General features: G+C 41.1%; 1 protein-coding gene across 1 annotated transcript in view; it reads left to right on the top strand.

The window, feature by feature from the left end:
* Positions 1–2322: 2322 nt before the first annotated feature.
* The window catches only part of MIB1 (MIB E3 ubiquitin protein ligase 1), an 88877-nt gene continuing 67590 nt past the window's right edge, over positions 2323–23609 (top strand). The window contains exons 1-3 of the mRNA XM_068993693.1: positions 2323–2551; positions 19377–19548; positions 21350–21479. Coding sequence (XP_068849794.1) covers positions 2323–2551; positions 19377–19548; positions 21350–21479 — 531 coding nt within the window. The remainder of the gene's footprint in view (positions 2552–19376; positions 19549–21349; positions 21480–23609) is intronic.

Genomic DNA, 23609 nt, shown 5'->3' with positions numbered 1-23609 from the left:
GGCAGTCTTCATTCCAGCTTGTGCTTCTTCCAGTTCTCATGATGTACTCTGCATTTTAAGTTAAACAAGCAGGGTGACAATATACAGCCTTGACATACTCCTTTTCCTATTTGAAACCACTCTGTTGTTCCATGTCCAGTTCTTTTTTTTTTTTTTTTCATGTCCAGTTCTAACTGTTGCTTCCTGTCCTGCATATAGATTTCTCAGGAGGCAGGTCAGGTGGTCTGGTATTCCCATCTCTTTCAGAATTTTCCACAGTTTATTGTGATCCACACAGTCAAAGGCTTTGGCATATTCAAAAAAGCAGAAATAGATGTTTTTCTGGAACTCTCTTGCTTTTTCCATGATCCAGTGGATGTTGGCAATTTGATCTCTGGTTCCTCTACTTTTTCTAAAACCAGCTTGAACATCTGGAAGTTCACGGTTCACGTATTGCTGAAGCCTGGCTTGGAGAATTTTGAGCATTACTTTACTAGCATGCGAAATGAGTGCAATTGTGCGGTAGTTTGAGCATTCTTTGGCATTGCCTTTCTTTGGGATTGGAATGAAAACTGACCTTTTCCAGTCCTGTGGTCACTGCTGAGTTTTCCAAATTTGCTGGCATGTTGAGTGCAGCACTTTCACAGCAACATCTTTCAGGATTTGAAACAGCTCAACTGGAATTCCATCACCTCCACTAGCTTTGTTCGCAGTGATGCTTTCTAAGGCCTACTTAACTTTGCGTTCCAGGATGTCTGGCTCTAGGTGAGTGATCACACCATCGTGATTATCTGGGTTGTGAAGATCTTTTTTGTACAGTTCTTCTGTGTATTCTTGCCACCTCTTCCTAATATCTTCTGCTTGTGTTAGGTCCATACCATTTCTGTCCTTTACTGAGCCCATCTTTGCATGAAATGTTCCCTTGGTATCTCTAATTTTCTTGAGGAGATCTCTAGTCTTTCCCATTCTGTTGTTTTCCTCTATTTCTTTGCATTGATCGCTGAGGAAGGCTTTCTTATCTCTTCTTGCTATTTTTTGGAACTCTGCATTCAGATGCTTTTGTCTTTCCTTTTCTCCTTTGCTTGTCGCTTCTCTTCTTTTCACAGCTATTTGTAAGGCCTCCTCAGACAGCCATTTTGCTTTTTTGCATTTCTTTTCCATGGGGACGGTCTTGATCCCTGTCTCCTGTACAATGTCACGGACCTCCGTCCATAGTTCATCAGGCACTCTATCAGATCTAGTGTTATGTAATCCCAAATTCACACGTAGTACAATCAGGCCACGGTAGAACTTTAATGAAAGACTGACCCAGAAGGACTCCGTTTCAGCAGCCGGGGCGGCATCCAGAGCCTCACTTCCTCCAGCCCCACCTCCAAGCTGTCCAGATGGAGTTCCCTGCCCCGCCCTCCCCTCACAGCGAATGGGACACGCCGGACCACCGGGGTCCGCCGGGACCATGGGGAGCCGCCTCTCCTTTGCCCCAGACTGGGGCGGGGCGTCTACCCCGCCCTGCTCCAGGCTGCGCACATGCGCAGTCTCACAGGGCCTGGGCGAGACGCTTAGGGCTGGATTTTCCTCTGCTTCTTTTCCCCACCTAGTCGCGCGACTTCCCCAAAGCCGTACACCGCAGTGTTACTGAGGGTCCTTTTCCTAATCCCTCAGAGGACGTGCTGCTCCGGCCTTGGGTGCGCCAGTACCCGGATGTGGAGCCGCTCTCGCCCGGCGGGGACTCTGTGGCGGGGCGGAGCGCGGCGGCGTGCGCGGGGGCAGAGAGAAGGGGGCCCCTGGGCCCGGGCGCTCGCCGGACGCCGGGAGGTACCATCACCGCCCACGGGGGAGGAGGCGGCGCCGGCGCTCGGGCGTCTACCCCGGGGCGAGGGCCCGGGGGAGAAGATAGGCCGGCAGTTAAGCTTGCTCCCCGCCGCCCGCGCCGTCTCCTCCGGGCGAGCCTCCCTCGGCCCCCTCCGCTCCCCGCGCTCCCGGTCGGGGGAGAGCGTGGTTTCCTGGCGGCCGTCGCTGTAGCCCGGCCGGGGAGCCCGGAGGAAGCGGGGGAGTCCCCGCCCACGGCCCCCTCCCCTCTGCCCGCCAGCAGCCGCCTCAGCCTCCGAGCCGCTGCAGTCCGGCCTCCAGTCCGAGAGGGGGGCGCGGCGGCGGCGACGACGGCTGGGGAGCGGCTGCGGGCTCGGGGGGGACCGCGCCGCCGCCCCCGTGAATTATTCCCACGTCCCCCGGGGCTCGCTGCCGCCCCCGCCGGCGCCGAGAGTCCGGCCCGGGCCCAACTCCCTTACGGGCCCCCCGGCGGCGGCGGCGGCGGCGGCGGCGGAGCCCGCGGCTCGGGCCCCAATGAGTAACTCCAGGAATAACCGGGTGATGGTGGAAGGGGTCGGGGCCCGCGTAGTGCGCGGCCCGGACTGGAAGTGGGGGAAGCAGGACGGCGGCGAGGGCCATGTGGGCACGGTCCGGAGCTTCGAGAGCCCCGAGGAGGTGGTGGTGGTGTGGGACAACGGCACGGCCGCCAACTACCGCTGCTCCGGGGCCTACGACCTGCGCATCCTGGACAGCGCGCCCACGGGTAAGGGCGGCCCCCGGGGCTCGGGGCCTGCGCGTGGGGCAGGGGCGACGCGGGGTGGGCCGGGGGGCGTCGTGCGGCCTGGGCGAAGCCCCGCGGTCCAACGCCTCCGTCGCCGCGCCTGGCCGGAGGGAGCGGGTAGGGAAAGAGCCAGAGGGAATTTTAGATTCCTTACCCGGTAAACACAGACTTACAGAAAAAAAGACTCCCTTCCCTTCCCTCCGCCCAGTCCCCAAGGGAAATGATGGCTGCACCAGTACAAGGATGCTTTCAAGCCTGGAAGGCACAAAGCACCGGGAAGACCACAGACCCCTCCCCTCTTCCAGGGAAGGGATCTGGAGAGGCCTGTCCAATAAGCCATTGAAATAATCAGCCGCCGATAAGTGTCTGAAGGGAGGCTTGCCTTGCCATATGGTGTTTCGTTGGCCGCTTAACAATTGCCGAGGGGCCGTTGGTACCTCGGTTTTGTTGCGATTCCCTTTCTTCCTCCTCTGACGTGCAGAAAGACTTGGGAGTTCTGTAGCTGAATGCCACTTGATACCCTGTGGACTGATTTTTCATCTTAATTGTTTCGTTGTGTATCTTTATAGCAATCGAAGGAAAAACAGTCTCAATATTGAACCCTTTCTTTGTGTTAAATACTCTCTCAAGTGGAAGATAGGCATAGGGGTCACCTGGTATCTTTTAACCTCTCAGTTCATCTGTAAGGTTAAGGCAGAGACTTATCCATTAACAAGGCTCTGAGTCATTGTCCTTGATTCACCAAATTTCAGGGAACTGTTGGTTACTGATTCTAGAGCTTGTTCTCAGAATAATTTAATCGAATTCATTTTCACGTAGATTTATCCTTGGGACCCTGTTCAGTAGGAAATAGTTTCAGATTTCATATTTGATAGTTTTCAGCATGCTTTAGCTATTTCTAAAGCTTTATGATTGAGTTTGGCAAAACCTAACAGATCCTGAAATGGGTACATAGTTATTGTTAGCGGCCAATAGAAAGGAAATTAACACAAAGGCAATTCAGTTATTGAATAGATAATGCCTAGAATTGTGTTTCTTAGCTGGTTGTTTAAATATTGCAGAAGATTTATGTGCAGGGCCAAAAGAAAAGATTTCCCAGTACAGGAAGGGACCACCAGTGTGTTCTTACAGAATACTCATTGCAAGCATATGTAAATATCAATGTATTGTAAATCTGCAACCCTTTTAAAACAGTGTTAAGAACCTACTGTATTATTCTCTTCTGTACTTCTGCTTCTTAACTTAATAGTACCTATTATTGATTGTTATACTATGCTATGCTAAGTCGATTCAGTCGAGTCCCACTGTTGGCAAGCCCATGGACTTTATAGCCTGCCATGCTCCTGTGTCCTTGGGATTTTCCAGGCAAGAATACTGGAGCGGGTTGTCATGTTCCTCTCCAGGGGATCTTCTCCATCCAGGGATCGAACTTGCATTTCTTATGTCTTCTGCGTTGGCAGCAGGTTCTGTACCACTCGCGGCACTGCGCCACCTGGGAAGCCCCTTGGTGATTGTTCCATGTTAGCGGATATAGATCTACCTTATCATTTCATAGCCGCATAATATTCCAGTGATTGTATGCAGTACTTTATTTAACCAGTGCTGTGTTGATGGACATTTGTATTGTTCCAGGTCTTATTTACAATGGTGTTCTGAATAAGTCCTTGAATATGTATATGCATGTGTATTGAGCACTCCGGAAGTGGAATTGCCGCATTAAAGGGTACATATATGTAACATTTTGGTAGATGTTGACTACATGCCCTGCAAAGACATTTTTACCAATTTGCCCTCCTAACAACACTGTATGGGGCATATTCTTGTTTCTGGACACTCTTAATTAAAATTTTATTCTGCTGGCGCAAGCTAAACTTTGACTACAACTCAACAATTTGAAGGCATCTTGGGATCCGTAATGGTAGGTTTATGGGGAATTTTAAGTATCTTTCCAGGGTAAAGGTAAAGTGTAACAAATCCTCTGCTGCAGCAGGTTTGGAAGGGATATTCCTGTTCCCTGTATGTTTTATAGTATGGAATATATCTGTCCTATAAATAGTTTCATTATCTTATGTAAAAACAGGTATTTTTCAGAGGTTTAAAAATCTTAGTTTACAAGATAATTTACACATTATTTAGTTTATTGGTATGTATCAATTCATCTTGTTCATCGGATGCTGTTAGCAAACGTTTTTAAAACCCCTATAGAGAATTAGTGTTAAGCAAATAAAGCAGGAAGGTAAAGTTTCTTAAAGGAGAAAACGTCTGCTATGTTAAAATGTAGAACAGTCCTGTTTACTGTTTGGGACAAGGTTTCTCAGTTTTGGCACTATTGCTGTTTGGAACTGATTAGATAATTCTTTCCTGGAGGGGCTGCCCTGTGCACGCGCCTCTGCCCACTGGTTGTAGCCATGATAACCAAGAATGTTTCAGACAGTGCCATGTGCCCCCTAGGGAGCAGGGTTGCCCCCAGTTGATACTCATTAGTTTAAGGATTTGTGCTTATGTGGTAAAAGTATACCAAAAAGTAATAATAAATGCCAAACTCAAGGGAGTGGATATCTTTACATTGAAGGAAGTGTAGTGTGGTAATTTTTTTGGTAAATTTTATGTTGTTAACTGGGTTGTGGGTGTGTAGGTGTTTGTTATATTTTTATGCCTTTTGTGTTCTTAAACTTCGTTTTTAAAATTCTTATAATATTTACCAGGACAACTGAGATTGGTTATTCAATTTTTTGTTTCTTATGTGTACTCATTATATGAACAGAAAATTTATTGAAGTCTGTTTGGGAATTAAGAAATGGGTGTGTTTTAAAATAAAATTCTGTGAAACTTTCTAAGAATTAAAGATTCTGGAGTGGTTGAGTCATTTTGAATCTTTCTTTTATTCCTTTATTGTGTTTTGGAGATTTTGTCTGAGGGTTGAATGTGGGATCTGTCACGTTTTGGCACATAAGCTTTATTTCTTTCGGGTGTCATATGATAAGTTTGAATTTATGGCTAGGATAGTCAGGCTTTGAAAAGAGGAGCATTTAGTGTATGTTTGAATGATATAACTTCTGTCTTGTATCCAGATATATTTGGTTAATTTGTAGTGAGTAAGAAGATTGTGTAAATACATATGTTATTGAATTCGTTGGGAGTTAATTTTGGGAAGTGTGTAATCAAGTAGGTATAGTCCATATTTTCTCATTTAGGTACCGACTTTATAGGATTGGGGAGAAATGTATTTTTACTCAGTGCTTTCTTTTGGTCACTTGACCTCAGTGTTGTATTGTTACCAAAGAAAGAGTGGAGAAGATAATTTGCGTTGCCTATCAAGGTTCTTTCTACCCTCCTGAGTATGCATATTGAAAGTTAGAAGTATAGATGGTTAGGTTTACTTAAAATCAGCTTCTGGTATTGTTGGTCCAGGCTGTCTTGGGGTGGTTCTTTGTCCTTTTCTTCCACCCCTAGCAAAGAGTGCTTCTTTGGTCACACATGGACCAACTCCTTAGACGTCATTACTCAGTTGAAGGCCTAGGAGTGCTCACCCTGGATAAAAAGGGAAGTCGATTAATAACCCTCAGCATTTCCTTCCCGAACCCCCCTATTTCTCCTCTGATCTACAGGAGAAAAGAGTGTTATCCGGGGAGAGAGCCTTGGGAAAAAACAGGACTTGTGTGAATAGTGTTTGCAGAGTAGGATGCCAGACCTGGAAAGGATGAGATATTGTGAGATGGTTTTTGCTAAAGGCATCTGTAAGGAAAGCTTGATTTTCCTAAAGAGCCTATCTATTTTAAGACTTAGGTAACATACCTTTTCCTTTTTTATCTTCATCTACTAAAACGATGTTTTAAATTATGAAAGTCCATCTAGTTTTAATACTCCCTGAAGATTGCAACTTGGTTGAATGAGGACCTCAAGAAATCAACTTGAAGTTCTCAAGAAATAGTTACCCCTCTATCAGTACTTGTCAGAGAGTAAGCATGCAGGTCACCTGGGAACCTTTAAAAATGCAGATTCTGATTTACTAAGTGTGGAATTCAGCAAGAGTAGTTTAAAGGCTCCCAGGTGATGGAGATGATGCTGGCCCTTGGACACACCTGGTCTTAGTTGTGGCATGTGCTTAGTTGCTCGGTCGTATCTGACTCTTTGCGACCCCATGAACTGTACCTGACCAGACTCCTTTGTCCATGGGATTCTCCAAGCAAGAATACTAGAGTGGGTTGCCATGCCCTCCTCCAGGGGATCTTCCTAACCCAGGGATCAAACCCAGGTCTCCTGCATGGCAGGCGGATTCTTTACTGTCTGAGCCACCAGGGAAGCCCTAGTTGTGGCAGGCAAACTCTTGAATTGCAGCCTGTGGGGTCTGGTTCCCTGACTAGGGATTGACCCCAGGCTCCCTGCATTGGGAGCACAGAGTCTTAGCCACTGGACCACCAGGGAAGTCCCCTGTAATGCTGTCTTAATATATGGTGATGGTTTAGTTCCTGAGTTGTATCCAACTCTTGCAACCCCACGGACTGTGTAGCTTGCCAGGCTCCTGTGTCCGTGAGATTTCCCTAGGCAAGAATACTGGAGTGGGTTGCCGTTTCCTTCTCCAGAATCAAACCCAGGTCTCTTGCATTATAGGCGGATTCTTTACCAACAGAGCCACCAAACTACAGGCTTATCTCTGTGGTTAGATTAGATATTTCTTTTTGGATGTGTCTCCAGGTAGCCTCCCACAGGTTCTCTCCTCCACCTTTAATTGCTAGACAGTGTGATTGCAGAGTACCCTGTGCTCCTTTCTGCTGCTACAGGGATGCTGGTTGTAATTGTCTTTTGCATGAGATTATTAGTTGGAGGGAAAGGAGTGTGTGTGTGTGTGTTTGTTCCTTGTATCTCCATTTTCTAGCAAAACCATAGCTCTGGATGAGTATTTTCTGAATAAATCACTCTTCTCAAAGAGCTTTGAACTCATTAGATGTGCAGTTGGATTCCTAACACAGATAAAAACAAACTCAGGCTTGGAGAGATGAAGAAACTTGTTCAGTTCCAAAGCTGGTGAATGGCAGATTATAGGAATGAAAACTCAGTTAATTCATTGCTTTTCCCCATCATCCTCTCTTCTGTTTATAGTAGTTCAAAAATGATCACCATTTGTACTACTTTTCCTGAGGGAAAGTTGACTAGAAAATTGAGGTAAATTGTTCTAGTCTGGATATGGTTGGTTGATTAATTTAATATAACACTGTTGTTGGACATTAATGGTTTTTCTATATGTGTATTCCACGTGTAACATGTAATCCAGCAGTATGGCACCCCTCCTTTAAGCCTCTTACGTTTAAATAATCCTGTTTTTTCATTGTTTTCCCATTTTTAGAAGTGGTGAATTGGTGTGGTTTCCTGTCTGCTGACTGGACCCTGATTAATGCAGTGTGTTTACCTAACTCAGTCTTATGTTTCTATTTCATTTACCAGTCAAGTAAACATTTTTATTGAAATTTAGCTGGTAGTTTTCCATCTTTTCTGGTCCTGATCATTTCTTACAAATGAATTAGAAGGTGTTTCACTTTTATATTTTGAATAAATGAATTCAGAATCCACTGAATTTAAGATGAAATAAAAGTGATTTTCTTTTATGGATGCAGATATTAGAGTTTATTGGTGACACACAGTGTTTCAGCATTAAAGACCACATAAGAGGGAAGTATCTTCAGATGTCACTTTTCACCTTGCTTACTCTAGTTCCCTTTGGACTGCATTGATTTTCTTATTTCTTGTCAGACATCACCTTTACCTGGAGGGACAGATTAAATGGTATAATTAGAAAATATATGTATCTTCTAGGGAGCATACTGTTAGCAACCACTTTTCATTCTAGAAAAGGTGTGCAATTTGGAAATACTCTTATTTTGTAGGAAAAAAAGAAACTTATTTTTGATTTTGACTCTTAAGCACTTTATCTCAAGATAATCAACATGTTGTTTTATATTATTAAGATGTATTCTGCAAGTCTGCCTATGTCTTAGTGTGCCAGAAGTGAGCAACATTGTTAGACCCTCAGCTGTCAAACTCCCACCCATCCTCAGTACACCTTGTGTGTGTTGTATGATTTTTTTTAGTGACCCACTGAGGGTTCTAGTATCACCTGAGTAATGTATAGTTACTAACCTAATTTCATTCTTTGGTGTTTAGAAAAAATAGTAAATGTGAAAGTTTTAATGGAAGTCCGTACCCTTTATTCAGAATGCTTGGGACTGAGTTTATAAGCTTTTGGATTTCAGAGCTGTAATATGGTATTCCACAGAGTACATATCTCCCACTTCCAGGCCTAGAGCAGCACCTGTCATATCAGATACACCAGTATTTCTGCAGAAAGCATATGAATACTTATACTAAGGGAAAAACATCTGCTTCACTGAATACGCTGAAGCCTTTGACTGTGTGGATCGTGACAAACTGTGGAAAATTCTTAAGAGATGCAAATATCAGACCACCTTACCTGCCTCCTGAGAAACCTGTATGTGGTTCAAGAAACAACAGTTAGAACCGTACATGGAACAATGGATTGGTTCAAAATTGGGAAAAGGAGTACATCAAGTCTGTATATTGTCACCCTGCTTATTTAACTTATATGCAAAGTACATCATGCAGAATGCTGGGCTGGATGAATCACAAGCTGGAAATCAAGATTGCTGGGAGAAATTTCAACAACCTCAGATATGCAGATGATGTGACTCAAATGGCAGAAAGTGAAGAGGGACTTAAGAGCCTCTTGATGAGGTTGGAAGAGGAGCGTGAAAAAGCTGGCTTAAAACTCAGCATTCAGGAAACTAAGATCATGGCTTCTGGTCCCATCATTACATGGCAAATAGAAGGGGAAAAAGTGAAAACAGTGGCAGATTTTCTTTTCTTGGGCTCCAAAATCGCTGTGGATGGTGACTGCAGCCATGAAATTAAAAGATGCTCCTCGGAAGGAAAGCTATGACAAACCTAGACAGCATATTGAAAATCAAAGACATCACTTTGCTGACAAAGGTCTATATAGTCAAAGCTACTGGTTTTTCCTGAATATTCATTGGAAGGACTGATGCTGAAGCAGAAGCTCCAATACCTTGGTCACCTGATGTGAAGAGCCGACTCATTGGAAAAGACCATGATGTTGAGAAAGATTGAAGGCAGGAGGACAAAGGGGACGACAGAGGATGAGATGATTAGATGGCATCACTGATTCAACAGACGTGAATTTGAGCAAGCTCCGGAAGATGGTGAAGGACAGGGAAGCCTGGCATGCTGGAGTCCATGGGGTCGTAAAGAGTTGGACACAACTGAGTGAGTGACTGACAAAACAACAACTTAGTCTTTTGTTCATTCAGATCAGGGTTTACCACTCAGTTTGCTGCTCATTTACAAAAAATTTGAGAGTTTTGGTATTTTGGAATAGATAAGAGATTGTGAGTGTATCTCTTCGATTTCAAAGCACATTCTTCTGTATTTCCTGGGTCATGTACCTCACTTTGCAAACTGTTGTACTGAGTTACTGGACAAGAGTTTATGCATGTTAAGTATCTGTGGGAAAATGGCTCTTTTAGAACGTTCCTCATTCTTTGCTCATATACTTTCAGATGTCCCCATGGCCAGTTTAGCTTGCCCCCTACCCCCTTTTAAACTGGGATGTTTGCATTACAATATACCACCTCCTCAGACCGAACTAGGAACACAGAAATAATTTGATCTTTTCCCCATAGATTAGCTCTGTGTAAATAGGTTCTTATGAAATAGTCTGGTATCTAAGTTATCTTTACAAGTTCATTTCTGAGGGAAAATGATCCTGAATTCTAAACAACTGGCTTTTAACTGAACTTGTAGAACACAACTAAGATAAAGTGGTGTTTAAACTAATGGAGGAGATAATGGAATGTAGCAGGTAGTCCAGACACTCACTTCTGGCTTGGAGTGACTTTGGGAGCATATTTACTTCAGTAGATGCTTGCTGTGGTTAGGGTTAGTTTATATTCTCTTTGCATACTCATGATAAGAGTATATGGCTTTCTCCCAGGGGTGGGTTTATCGCCTTGATAATTTCGTTCCTAAAAAAGCAAGAAATGGGGTGGAAATTTCTGATATAGGGAGTTTTGTAGGGCTAGTAGTGATAATAAATCATGAAAGCTTGGGATTGTGATGTTTTACATTATGGTGCCTTGCTTACTTCCCTTTCCCAGCCTCTCTTCGTGGAGTAGTGGACAATGCACTGGGTTAGTAGGAAAGTTAAAGTGTTTGTTCATTCTCTGTTTCCTCATGTGGACTTGTTAACTAGAGGAACAGACATTTACCGGACTCGTATCATGTATCAGAAACTATGCCAAGCTTTTTACGTACTTTATCTCATTTAGTCCTGATAAAAGTGTTATTTGATTGCCTTCATTTTACTGATAAGAAAACAAGCTATGGGAAATGAACAAGTGTGCCCAAGATTTCATAAGTAATTGGTTGATGGTTGAGGTTCACATCCAGGCTTGTCAGTTCCCCCCACCCCCCATACTTTATAACATTAATCTCTTTAAACTTTAATTCTTCACCTGTCAAATGAAGTTGGAGTAGGTCAAGATACATAGATGTTTTGCTTCTAAAATGAAATAATGAAGTTTTATCTGTTAGGAGGGAAAAAAGTGGATAAAGTTCTCATTTTTGTTTGATTTCATTTTCTACTCTTGTGTAACAAGTGCTAAAAATAGCAAATATATTACTGAAATTGCTAGTTATGTGTCTAGTTTGACACCTTGTTTCTTTGGTTTGAATTGTGTGAGGCATGATTGTTATGCAAGCTTTTCATAAAGTAGAATAGAAAAAATAGATGAGAGACTAACTTGGCCAACAGAAAAGATGAGAGAATCATAGATTTTGAGTGAGATGCATTCAAAGACATCTCCTTAACTCAAAATAAGAGTTGGTTGGAAGTCGATCGTGTTTCACTTTACTGCACTATTGAAATTAACTAAGAAATAGATAATTTTTTCATTTTTCCAGGGAGCACTAGTGATACAGAACCTGCCTGCCAATGCAGGAGACCTCAGTGACAAGAGTTCAGTTCCTGGATGAGGAAGATCCCCTGGAGAAGGGCTTGGCAACCCACTCCAGTGTTCTTGCCTGGAGAATCCCAGGGACGGGGGAGCCTGGTGGGCTGCCGTCTATGGGGTCGCACAGAGTCGGACACGACTGAAGCGACTTAGCAGCAGCAGCAGAGTCAAGAGCATAAGAAGCCAGGCTTTGTAATCAGACTCACATGGTTTGAATTTGAGCCCACATATCCTCAATTTCTTCATCTATAAATGAGAATAATAATGCCTACCTTTTAATATTGTTAGGAAGGTTATGTGATACATGTGAAGCACCTAGCTTGGTGTACTGATTTAAGTAGTAGTTAGTATTAATAATAATCTTATTTTCACTAATTTACTGTTTCTCAAGAGTAAGGAATGTGGAGTATACCAAGCAGCTGGCAGGTCACAAAGGCCTCACCCTCATTAGGAATTTTAATTACACTTCAGTCAGTTTCTAAACAATAAGTACTTTGATGGTTCAGGGAGGATAAGATGCATATTCTAGTTGGTTAACCCTCTTTAATCTCTGTAAACTTTTTGTCACATTGATTTGGGGTTAAAATTGAGTGAATCCATAAATCAGAAATAGGAATTTCTGGTTAGTTGAATGACCTCAGCAAATAGTTACGCGACAATAAGTAATTGCGTTTAAACACTGGTTGATGACTTGTAAATTACTTTTTACTGTTAGGTGAAATCTTTTAATTAGGGCGAAAAGGTAGAGGGTTAACTAGGCACTGTACTAGTCTACTAGGAATGCTTATCTTTTATTTTAAAAGTTTATTACATATATTTAAGATATACATGTACATGAGTGATTAATAAATACCTGTGCACCTATCTACAAATAAAGCACTTCTGATGTTTGAAACACTGTACTTCTTCCCAATTTCATTCCCTTCCTCTCCTAAAGTAACCACTATGTAGAAATTCTGCTACCACTATGTAGAAATTAGAAGTTCCTATGGATGTCTTTACATTTATGCTATGTTGTATCTATCTGTAAACAATCAACAGTTTTGTATTCTTATATAATTTTAAAATGGAGCATTATGGTTGAAGAGTTCATCCATGGCGAATTGTGTGGCTCTTAAAAATTCATTTTAGATACTCCATTATTTATCTAATATATGTCTGCACTCTCTTGTTAATGAACATTTATATTATTTACTTTTGCTTCACATAATGAACTGCTTATAGTGGGAAACCTCTCTTTCGATCATCTTTTCTCTCTAGAAATTTAGCAGTTTACTTAGATAAATCAATGCTTTGTGGATTTGAATTGTTTTCCTTGCCTCTTTTAAGAACTTGTGGTTATTGATTTCAATTAGCATGTTTTACCGTTCTCATAAAATTAGCCAACAGAAAGACTTAAGCTATGTAAATTCTCTAAGTTATTGAATTTAGGCGAGATGTCATTAAATGTAGAGCAGATGGTCATTTAAGTATTAGAATGAGTCAAAAGCTATCATCAGGTGGTTCATTTAACAGTGGCAGATGTTTTCATAAAGCTTAGCAAAGGGAAAGAGCATTACTCTCTAGGGTGATATGGTATTCTATAAGGAGAAAAAGCACTAATGGGTTTAGTTAAGGAATTAAATTTCAAGAAAGGGAAATTTTAAGGAATAACTCTTGCCAGGTTTTGAATGGAAGAGAACAGTTTTAGGTGAGAATGAATTGGGTGGATGAAGTAAGGGCAAACAAAAGAACTACCAAAGTAAGAGGTTAATGAAATGTTGGCCTTGTTCGTTTAAGGCTCTTTCTCCTTTTTAATGTTTTCTTTAAATATCAACTTTTGTTTTAAAGTCAATTCATTGCATTGTCATTAAAAATTCTCGCCTGCTCATTTTGGTGTTGGAGCAGCTGCTTTGTTGACTTTGTCCAGCTCTCAGCATTGGTCTGTTTCACAGCTGTTCAGTAACATTGTTGGCATTTGAACTGTGGGAACCAAGAAAGGATTTGGATGTGCTTAATGGTTTTCTTGACGTATTCTTAAAACCATGAATTGTAGGAGGGTTTTTTGGTTTTAACCAGTTATCATTGTGTGTTTAAATGGTTCCATTTAAAGAAAGCGTGTACTCAGATTATGAGCTGATGAATGTTATCATTGTACTGTGTGGAAAATGCACTTAGAGATGAAAAATATGTAAATAGGGGACTAGCTGAAACCTGGACTTGTATTTTTTTGGTCAGGTGGGGATACATTTTCCCTTTGGCTCTCATCAATCCGCACTCCTTTGAAGAGCTGGACCAATAGTTTAGGATGTGCCTCTCAGTGTGTATTGGGCCAGTTTGTTTAGTATGCTTGGCTTTTTGTGATGGCATAGGAGACCTATCTTAGACCTTGTTCAGAAATGTTACTATTGTGTGGACATTTACTGTTACTGCTCTTTGATATTATGAAGTTTTGGGTCCCGGTGTTTTCCTTTGTTAAGACAGATTAAGGAGTGTACGTGTTAGGTATGCATTTTATTTTCATAAGCATGGAATAACTAGGTTAGGCTATGGGTTAAAAGAAAAAAACTTTGAGTTGTAGTTATGTACCACATTGCTAATGTAACAATTTGAAAATTAGTTACTATAAATCATTGGAGTTCCTTGTATTTTTATTTTCAGCTTTTATTTTAATTGTAAGGGACATATACCAGCATTTCTGATGCTTATGCTGCATATTAAATGCCCCTTCTTACCCAGCTGCTTCCTAGAATTAACATACACTGAGTGTAGAAAACTTGAAAAACCACAAAGGGGAATGAATCCCATCAAGCACATTTTGGGGGTTGTCTTTCTAATTTTTCTGTGCACATGTGTGATACATATAATGTAATTTATTTACCAAAGTGCTATATTGTAATTCTTAGCAAACTACTTTATAAAATAGTAATATTGTTTACCATCTCAGTAATGTTTCTTCTGCAATGTAGTTTAATAACCGCAGAGAATTTTCCATTATGGATTACCTTAGTTTATACATAAATAGTCTCATATTTTCAACATCAGTTATGTTAAATTTTTATTCACTACAAAAAATTTAGTATCATGGGGTGTACCTTTTTAAAATTTTGAAGGTGGGGGTCAAAATCTTATAAAGCATTTAAAACATTTTGTAGGTACCTTCTGTGTAGAGATTGTATCAATTTATGTTTCCCTCTCAACAGTATCCATCTGACTGGCTATCTTGACACCATCTTCACATACACAGATGTGTTATTTGTAATATGTGCTGATTCAGGAAGATAAAGTTGGTATCTCTTGTACTTCCTTTTTTAAGTTATGAAATTATAATAAACAGACATTTCTCCAAAAAAGACCTACAGATGGTTAATAAACACATGAAAAGATGGTCAGTATAGCTCATTATTAGAGAAATTCAAATCAAAACCCCAATGAGGTATCATCTTACGCTGGTCAGAATGGCCACCATCAAAAAGTCTACAAACAGTAAATGCTGGAGAGGGTGTGGAGAAAAGGAACCCTTTTACACTGTTGGTGGGAATGCAAACTGGTTTAGCCACTATGGAGAACAGTGTGGAGATGCCTTAAAAAACTAGAAATAGAACTGCCATACGACCCAGAAATCCCAGTGCTAGGCATAGACACCGAGGAAACCAGAATTGAGACACACCTGTACCCAATGTACATTGCTGCACTGTTTACAGTATCTATGACATGGAAGCAACCTAGATGTCCATTGGCAGATGAATGGATAAGGAAGTTGTGGCACATACACGCTATGGCCTGTTACTCAGCTGTAAAAAGGAATGCATGGGGCTGAGTCAGTTCGAATGAGTGGATGAAACGAGCCTCTATTATACGAAGTGAAGCAAGTCAAAGAAACACCAATACAATATATTCATGCATATATATGGAATTTATAAAGATGGTAATGATGACCCTACATGCAAGGCAGCAAAAGAGACACTGATGTAAAGAACAGACTTCTGGACTATGTGGGAGAAGGCACAATCATCTTATGTGGGATGATTTGAGAGAATAGCAAGTTCGATGCAAGAAGCAGGGCACTCAAAGCCGGTCTGCTGAGACAACCCAGAGGGATTGGGTTGGGGAGGGAGGTGGGAGGGTGGTTCAGGATGGGGGACCCATGTACACCCATGGCTTATTCATAATCGGTGTATGGCAGAAATCACCACAATATTGTAAAGTAATTATCTACCAATTAAACGATTTAAAAAACCAAAAAACTAAATAATTCAAAAGTGTGCAAACAGCAAACAAATGTGGAAGTGCCCTCCCCTTCCTCATCTGTGCTGCCTCGACCCACTGTGTGCAGTTGGGAGGAGTGGCTTGGTTTTCTCTGTTTGTACACTTTCTGTTCCGGTGTGCTCACATGGGTATGTGTGTGACTTCTACATTTTGTGTCATGCTTAGACTTAAGATTATAAAAGATGCTGTTCAACTATTTTTTCTAGCACTTTTATGATTTCCTTTTTTCATATTTAGCTCATTATCCTTATTTTTCCTACACTGTACTGCAGAGAACTATAATTTAACAAAGATTGTATCTTATTTTTAACTTGCTTTGTTTTAGTTGCAATGGTTGCATAACAAATATCCCAAAACTTTGTGTTGTGGATAATACTTGTATGCTCGAGGCTTAGTGGGGAATGGCTTGCCTCTGTTCCGCCAGTGTCTGGGGCTTTAGTGAGAAGAGTCAACAGTGGAGGGGCTGGCCCAGCCAGGCTTCCTTGGGCATGTCTTTCCACCTCTCTGTGGCTTCTCCGAATGGTCTCTCTGTGGCAGCTTCAGGTAGCCAGACTTACTATGAGAGAGCTCCCAAGGCATGGCGGGCTGGGGGTGGTGGGTGGCATGAATCTTGAAAGGAGGAGAGAGACACATGGACAGACAAATGGCATAGAAATCCTACAGTGTCACTTTCGCCACCTTCTGTTAACCAAGGCAAATGTCCCCTCTGGTTCAGGGGGGAGGGGAACAGACCTGCCTGTTGATGGTCACTTGTCATTCATTGTCCTGTTGTCAGAGGAGCACTTAGGGTGGATATAGTGAGATTTTCTTTAGAAAATAACCTGCCACACCCTTCCTCCATTTTAAGTATACACTCAGTTTTCCAGGAATGTAACTGATATAAAATCTTAAATAAAGCAGGTGTATATCTGTATTTCAGTATTAAAATCGATGAGTTAAAAAACTGCTCATATTGTGATTTTTGCCATTTCTTATTAAAAGTGCCGATTTTTATGAAAATTCACTTTAGTAGCCTTGCATCAGATATGACAGTTGTTCAAAGTCTTTGTCTGTTGATAAGTTTTAGAATTTACCTTAAAATCTTAATGTGAGCCAGGATAATTTCTTTCTTAACTCTGTAGACTTTTGCTATTTGTGTTGGGAGATAATTACAAGAATATCTACAAAATTATGTTTTCAAAATGAACACTTTAAGGAAAGGTTTAAATAAAAATATAGCAGATTCTTAGTAACCCTTGTGATTAGCCAGATTATGGATTCCTTGCTACTTAGGAAAAAAAAAACACACACAAAAAAACCCTCCTCATATGATTGAAAAACACCAAACAAATCCTTTTCTCTGTACTCATTTATACACCCCAAAAGGAAGAATAGATGTAAATTGCATTTGGCTTTCTGATTTATATTCTAAAAACACTAAAGCATGCAGTACCAGTGAATGCTGGTAGCTCTCAGTTGTGCAGCCATAAATTTGGTTTTTAATTTTAGTTTACAGTCTGTTAAGCTGGAGTCTAATCTCCTTTGGGCCTGTGGCAGATGATCACTTCCATGATTGAAGCAGTCAGAATTAATTAGCCTTAGGCTAGAATGGGAAGGGCCGGATGAGCTACCCTTGAGTAGGTCTGTCTCGAATGGCAGGTGTGCCCTCTGTTGCTATCGTGGAGTGAACACAATGAAAGGAACCCAGGGGATAGGTACAGCTCAGGGAAGCTGTAAGCTTTGGGGAAAAACCAGAGATAAAATAGTAATTAGTGAATGGAGAGGGTGGGTAATTTGCTAAAGTGAAGGTCATCCACACAGGAATTAATTGATTATTCTCCATATGTAGTCTCTGGGAAATTGAGAAATTTGTTCTTTAATTTTTGTATAAAGTATTGCTGTATTTGCCAAGGATATATGACAGCTTTGATCACTAAGTTAGAATTGGTTGACTAGTGCATTTAATATATCTCTGTTAAGGTTAAGTGCAGTCTAATTCCTCGTGTTTGCCTTTTTGCTCTGATGCCTTTCTAAGTGTGTGTACCTCTGTTACACCACTTCAGCTTCACAGTCTCTCTCTCCATATTGTCCTGGTCTGCTTGGGCTGCCACAGCAATCTACCACAGACTGGGGGATTTGTAAACAGCAGGAATTGATTTCTCAGAGACTGGGTAGGCCGAGTTCAGAGTGGTGGTGGCTAGTTCGGTTCCCTAGTGAGGGCTCATTCCTTCCAGTGTTCATTTCTCCCCACCCCATCACTCCCTCCTTTTTACGTCTTAACCATCTCAGCTTAGGCACTTAATTTAGAATCTGGTTACCATCCTTATAGAGATTTTAAACTTGGATATAGACGTGAGTTAAATAGGGTTTTTCTCTTTTCCGGAAGTAGCAGTAGTGTATTAGTTCTTGTTTAGTTACAGCAGTACTACTTTTATATTAGAGTTCTTGCATATTCTGCACATTCTCATTTTATTCTTAGAACATACCTTTCCTTTAAAGATCATATCACTTCCTCCTATTAGTTCTGAGAACTAATAGGGCTCACTTTTTATTTAATTATTGGAAAATTTTCTAAATTTATACAGAACCGAAAGTATAATGAACCCCTGTGTTAACTGTTACCCAACTTCAAATGAGCAGTCTTGTTTCATCTCAACTCAGCGTACTTCCCCTCCCTCTCCGCTGTGTATTTTGAAATAAATACTGTAGTTTTACATGTAAATATTTTAGTTAAAATGACTTTTGTCTACACAGAAAGCTATTGACAGAGCCAGAATTTGATGTAGGAGGGTGTCAGCTTCGGGCGTGACCATACAGCATGTTGTGAAGTAGTGACACTGATGTTCACAGGCCGCACATTGAACAAGCGATCTTATGTAACAGAATAGTAAAGGAGCATTATTCCCTCATCTTATTACCATACAGTGTCAGTTTCTTCACTAATTTGTAGTGGTATTTTTTGTGGAGATTGTTTGTTTTCTTTTTCTAGCATTTATTACTTCTTTTTCCTTAAGAAAAAAACAACAACAAACTCAGCTATGTTATTTCCCATTAAACGGGGAAACAAAAAGTTGTCAATACCTAGGGATAAAAGCTTAAGTTAATTGACAGTTTGTTTCTGATATTATGAGAAACTGTCTTCTTCTTTGGAATTTTTACCTGGAGAATAGGTTCGTGTTCCTCAAAAAGTGTTTTGTGTGTTTGAAGTCTGAAACACCTCCTTGATGATAAAGGATTTTTCCTTCTCTCTCTGCATTGAACCTAAGTTTCAGGTTTGGATGAGAGCAAGGAAAGTGCTACTGAGAAGTGTTCTTACTAATGAAAAAAGAAGGAATAGAAAAGGTTTAGTCTGTAATTTGTACTCTTTAGAATATTTGCTGTCTGTTATCTTGAAACTGTATATGGTTCATTTGAAATATTGTTTCTTGCTTTATTGAGCTATTTTGTAAAATGCTGTGTTCCTATTTTTTCCCTCAGGGAATACTGTTCAAATAAACCATACTTGAAATTAATGTCAGCATGCATCTCTGTTTTAACAGGCATCAAGCACGATGGAACCATGTGTGATACCTGCCGCCAGCAGCCAATCATTGGCATTCGGTGGAAGTGTGCAGAGTGTACAAATTATGACTTGTGCACCGTTTGTTATCATGGAGATAAACATCATTTAAGGCATCGCTTTTATAGAATTACCACACCAGGGAGTGAGCGGTATGGGAATCAATTTTTTTTTTTTCCAATTGCAATTCTTTGTATCTGTTACATTTTTTGGTACCATTCAACCTTAAAAATAGGATTAGGAAATAGCTTCTGACAGGTGGTTTAGTAGGAAATAGCAGATACCAGGCTAAATGAGGACCAGGGCTACCACATCACAAGAAGAGAACTAGTACAGACGGAGCTATGTGTGTTTCTGCAGGATAATCGGGGCTGTTTGTTCTTGTATAGAGACGTGGCCCTGCTCAGTGTTGGGATGTGCAAGGGTGGCCCAAGGAAGGCTGATGGTTTTCTCCGTATGCATTCTATCCTGTGAACGCTAGGGCACAGTTATGGAATCAAGAGACATTTATTCAGACTATAGAGCTTTAAGACTGTACTTGGGTAAATCTGAAGATAAATAGGGCATGATATTCTTAAAGCAGTTTACAGGTTAAGGGATTGTTTGATCAGCAGTGATTATCATGTGATGTTTCAGACTGTATATAGAGATACATAAAAAGTGTTTTAGGTGCAAAGAGAGGAGTGTTGAGTGTGAGTGGGTGCAGAGTTTTCACTGATGGCATATTCTCGGGGAGCTATGACTAATGCAGAGAAACAAGAGTCAAGTCGGTGAAGGGAAGCAACAGAAGTAATAGAAAGATGGATTTTTGTGTCATACTGTCCTGGTTCAAATCCTGGCCCTACCATTTGTTGAGTCATTTTCTACAAATTATTTAGTTTTGTCTTTTGCTTACAGTTTTTCAAGTTGGAGTATAGTAAAGACATTCTGAAAATGAATAGAATAGTGAGATGAAAGTAGAATTTAAAAATCCCAGTTCTTTTTGATTTTTTAGGAATGAGAAGGCTGTAGGAAAATAAGGGATGGAAGGCTTTGGAGAGCCATGCTTGTCTAGGTAGCTGCATGTGGAATCTTTTTCAAGGTCCGTAGGCTTTTGTAGGTATACACTGCTTTAGAGACAGTTTGGTGTAGGTCAGATCCAGGCCACAGGTGTATTTTGCTTGACTTGCTCTCAATTTTTGAACAATTGCTTACCTTGTAAAACCTGTGAAAGGTGAATTTCTGTGAAAGGTGATTTCACAGAAAAATCAAGTTTATGAATTCTAACTCCCCCTCCCCCCCAGGCTGTCACCACAGGGCCTGCATTTGTTCCTGGCAGCAGTTGGCTGAAGCCCAGGAGCATCTGCCCCGTTTAGACAAAGCGTCCTCTGGCGCTCACCAAAGTCCCTACCACTCCTTATTGTCTTCCTCTGCCCAAGGTCAAGTGCCATTTGTCATTGCTGTGGTGCTGTCGCTCTTAGGCCTTCGTTTGTAGTGTGTGCTTGGCAGTTGTAGGGTTTTGTATATGCCATCTCTAAAGTAGTGAAGGCTTGTAGTGATACTCTGCAGTGGTTAGACTGGATTCATGTATTGATTCCATTCCAGGTTAACTTTTGTGACCTTGGGCAAGTTATTGATGCTTACCTCTTTGGGACTTTTTGTAAAATGAGTAATGTAATAAATAGTACCTTTATCTTAAGGTGGGTAACAGAATTTATATCTCTCTAAGTGTTTTTATGTATAGGAAAAGCTAAGTGAATATAACCTGTTGTTATTATTCCAACTACTAGTGTCTTCATCAGCATAACTTAGGGAATGTGGAAAGTATTCCTGTTACTTGCTGTTATGGTGTTAACCAGAGCAAGGAAAAATATTTTCAAAATAACCTTTTATATGGTCTTTATTAAAAAAAAAAATTGCCATCCATTACCAATTTTATTTTTGCATAAAATTGAAAATAGAATCTTCTTTTAGGGTTCTGCTAGAGTCTCGTAGAAAATCGAAGAAGATCACGGCCCGAGGGATCTTTGCAGGTGCCAGAGTGGTGCGAGGAGTGGACTGGCAGTGGGAAGATCAGGACGGGGGGAATGGACGCAGGGGAAAGGTAAAGGGTGTTTCTGATCCGTCATGTTATTCTCAAATACTGTATATTCAGTAGATGTTAAAACTATTATAGTTGAATTTTGTGGCCCATTTTCTTTAAGGCCAATAACAGTTTCTTAAACTTTCATTTTTTCTTCCCCTGGGAAGAAAAACAATTGTTCCCTCTCTGCTGTACACGTTGGTGTTCAGTGAGAAGATTGGTGGGTAGGTTTTTCTTTTCCATCTTCAGGCTTCACATTGCCGTTTTGCTGTCCAGAATGCCTTTCTGAACGTCCTCTTTGGGCCAGTCCTCCTTAAGCAGTATCTCATGCTCTTGGCTTTCTTGTTATTAACATTTCATGTGAATTTACTTGCTTTATATTCCATTCCCTCACAGATGCGTTTCTGAGGGATCATAGGCAGAGTGGTCTGGGGGTCAATTACAGCATTTACTCTGAAGGGAATTTTGTAGTCTCTTTAATGGGTTGGGATAACCAGAGATATCAGGGTAAGTGGGTTGTTGGTTTTGCTTATTTTGGATCTCATGTTGCTTTTGCTGATGACACAGTCGTTGATTCAGTCAATAAATCCTGAACGTATGTTCTGGCTATTTTGCTCAGTGTACTGAATGTGTTTTCACATCCTGAATGTGTGTTCTGGGTGTTTTGCTCGGTGTACTGAATATATTTTCAAATCCTGAATGTGTGTTCTGGGTGTTTTGCTCGGTGTACTGAATATATATTCAAGTCCTAAATGTGTGTTCTGGGTGTTTTGCTCGGTGTACTGAATGTATATTCAAATCTTGAATGTGTGTTCTTGGTGTTTTGCTTGGTGTACTGAAATTAATAGCATTTCCCTTTGAGACTTCAGCATCAGTCCCTGTTCCACTATTACCTTCTGTAAAATATTGTTCTTAGCATTAAGGAATGATGACTTTAAAGTCTGTGTCATCTGAGGAATTCTTCCTAGGGACTTGAAGGCCTCTTGTACTACTTGGTGCTGTATAGATTTTTTTGAATTTAAGATTTTTAAACATTTGTCAAATAAGATGTTTTCCAAATTCAGAGTATTGCTGTGTTGATTTCATTTTTAAGTGATAAGGTCTAATGTTTAATGTTTGGAAGTCAGACAAATATTTCAGTCTTTTATCTTTTAAGTACTTTTATTTTTATTAAGGAAGCAATGCTTTTTAAGAAAAACTTTAGTAAATATTTACTGACCACATAGGTGCAGGACTGCAAGGAGATCCAACCAGTCCATTCTAAAAGAGATGAGTCCTGAGTGTTCTTTGGAAGGACTGATGCTAAAGCTGAAACTCCAATACTTTGGCCACCTCATGCGAGGAGTTGACTCATTGGAAAAGACTCTGATTGGGAGGGACTGGGGGCAGGAGGAGAAGGGAACGACCGAGGATGAGATGGCTGGATGGCATCACCGACTCGATGGACGTGAGTTTGAGTGAACTCCGAGAGTTGGTGATAGACAGGGAGGCCTGGTGTGCTGCAATTCATGGGGTCGCAAAGAGTCAGACACGACTGAGTGACTGAACTGAACTGAACTAGGTACGGGATTCTGTTCCAGGCTTGAAGGTTGTAGGAATAAACAGAAAAGACAAGGCTCTTACTCTTCGAGACCTGTGTTCTCATTAGAGGAGATGGAGAACCAGAAATTCAAGTCTAAGTTCTGTGACCAGGAGCGTTAGGGTCACCTGACAGCTTGTTAGAGGCTTGCTAGGTAATAGGTCACCTCCCTCCTGGACTTTCTAAATTAGAATCTTCATGTTAATAAGATACCTAAGTCACTCAGGTGCACATTAAAGTTTGAGAAGCACTTTTCTTTCTTTTTTTTTTTTTGTATTGGGGTATAGCCAGTTAAAAATGTTGTGAAAGTTTCAGGTGGACGGCAAAGGGACTCAGCCATATATGTACATGTATCCATTCTCCTCCAAATTCCCTTCCCATCCAGGCTACCACATGACATTGAGCAGAGTTCCCTGTGCTATGCTTACAGCAGGTCCCTGTTGGTTATCTGTTTGAAATACAGCAGAGTGTACATGTCCATCCCAAACTCCCTAACTATCCCTCATCTACCTTCCCCACCCCCACCCTGGGCAACCATAAGGAGAAGCAAAACTGGACCACAGACCAGTGTG

The sequence above is a fragment of the Capricornis sumatraensis genome, chromosome 21, assembly GCF_032405125.1.
Source record: "Capricornis sumatraensis isolate serow.1 chromosome 21, serow.2, whole genome shotgun sequence".
NCBI classification, from domain to species: domain Eukaryota; kingdom Metazoa; phylum Chordata; class Mammalia; order Artiodactyla; family Bovidae; genus Capricornis; species Capricornis sumatraensis.
Note: the sequence above shows the minus strand (reverse complement) of the source record. Positions and strands in the feature narration are given on the sequence as shown.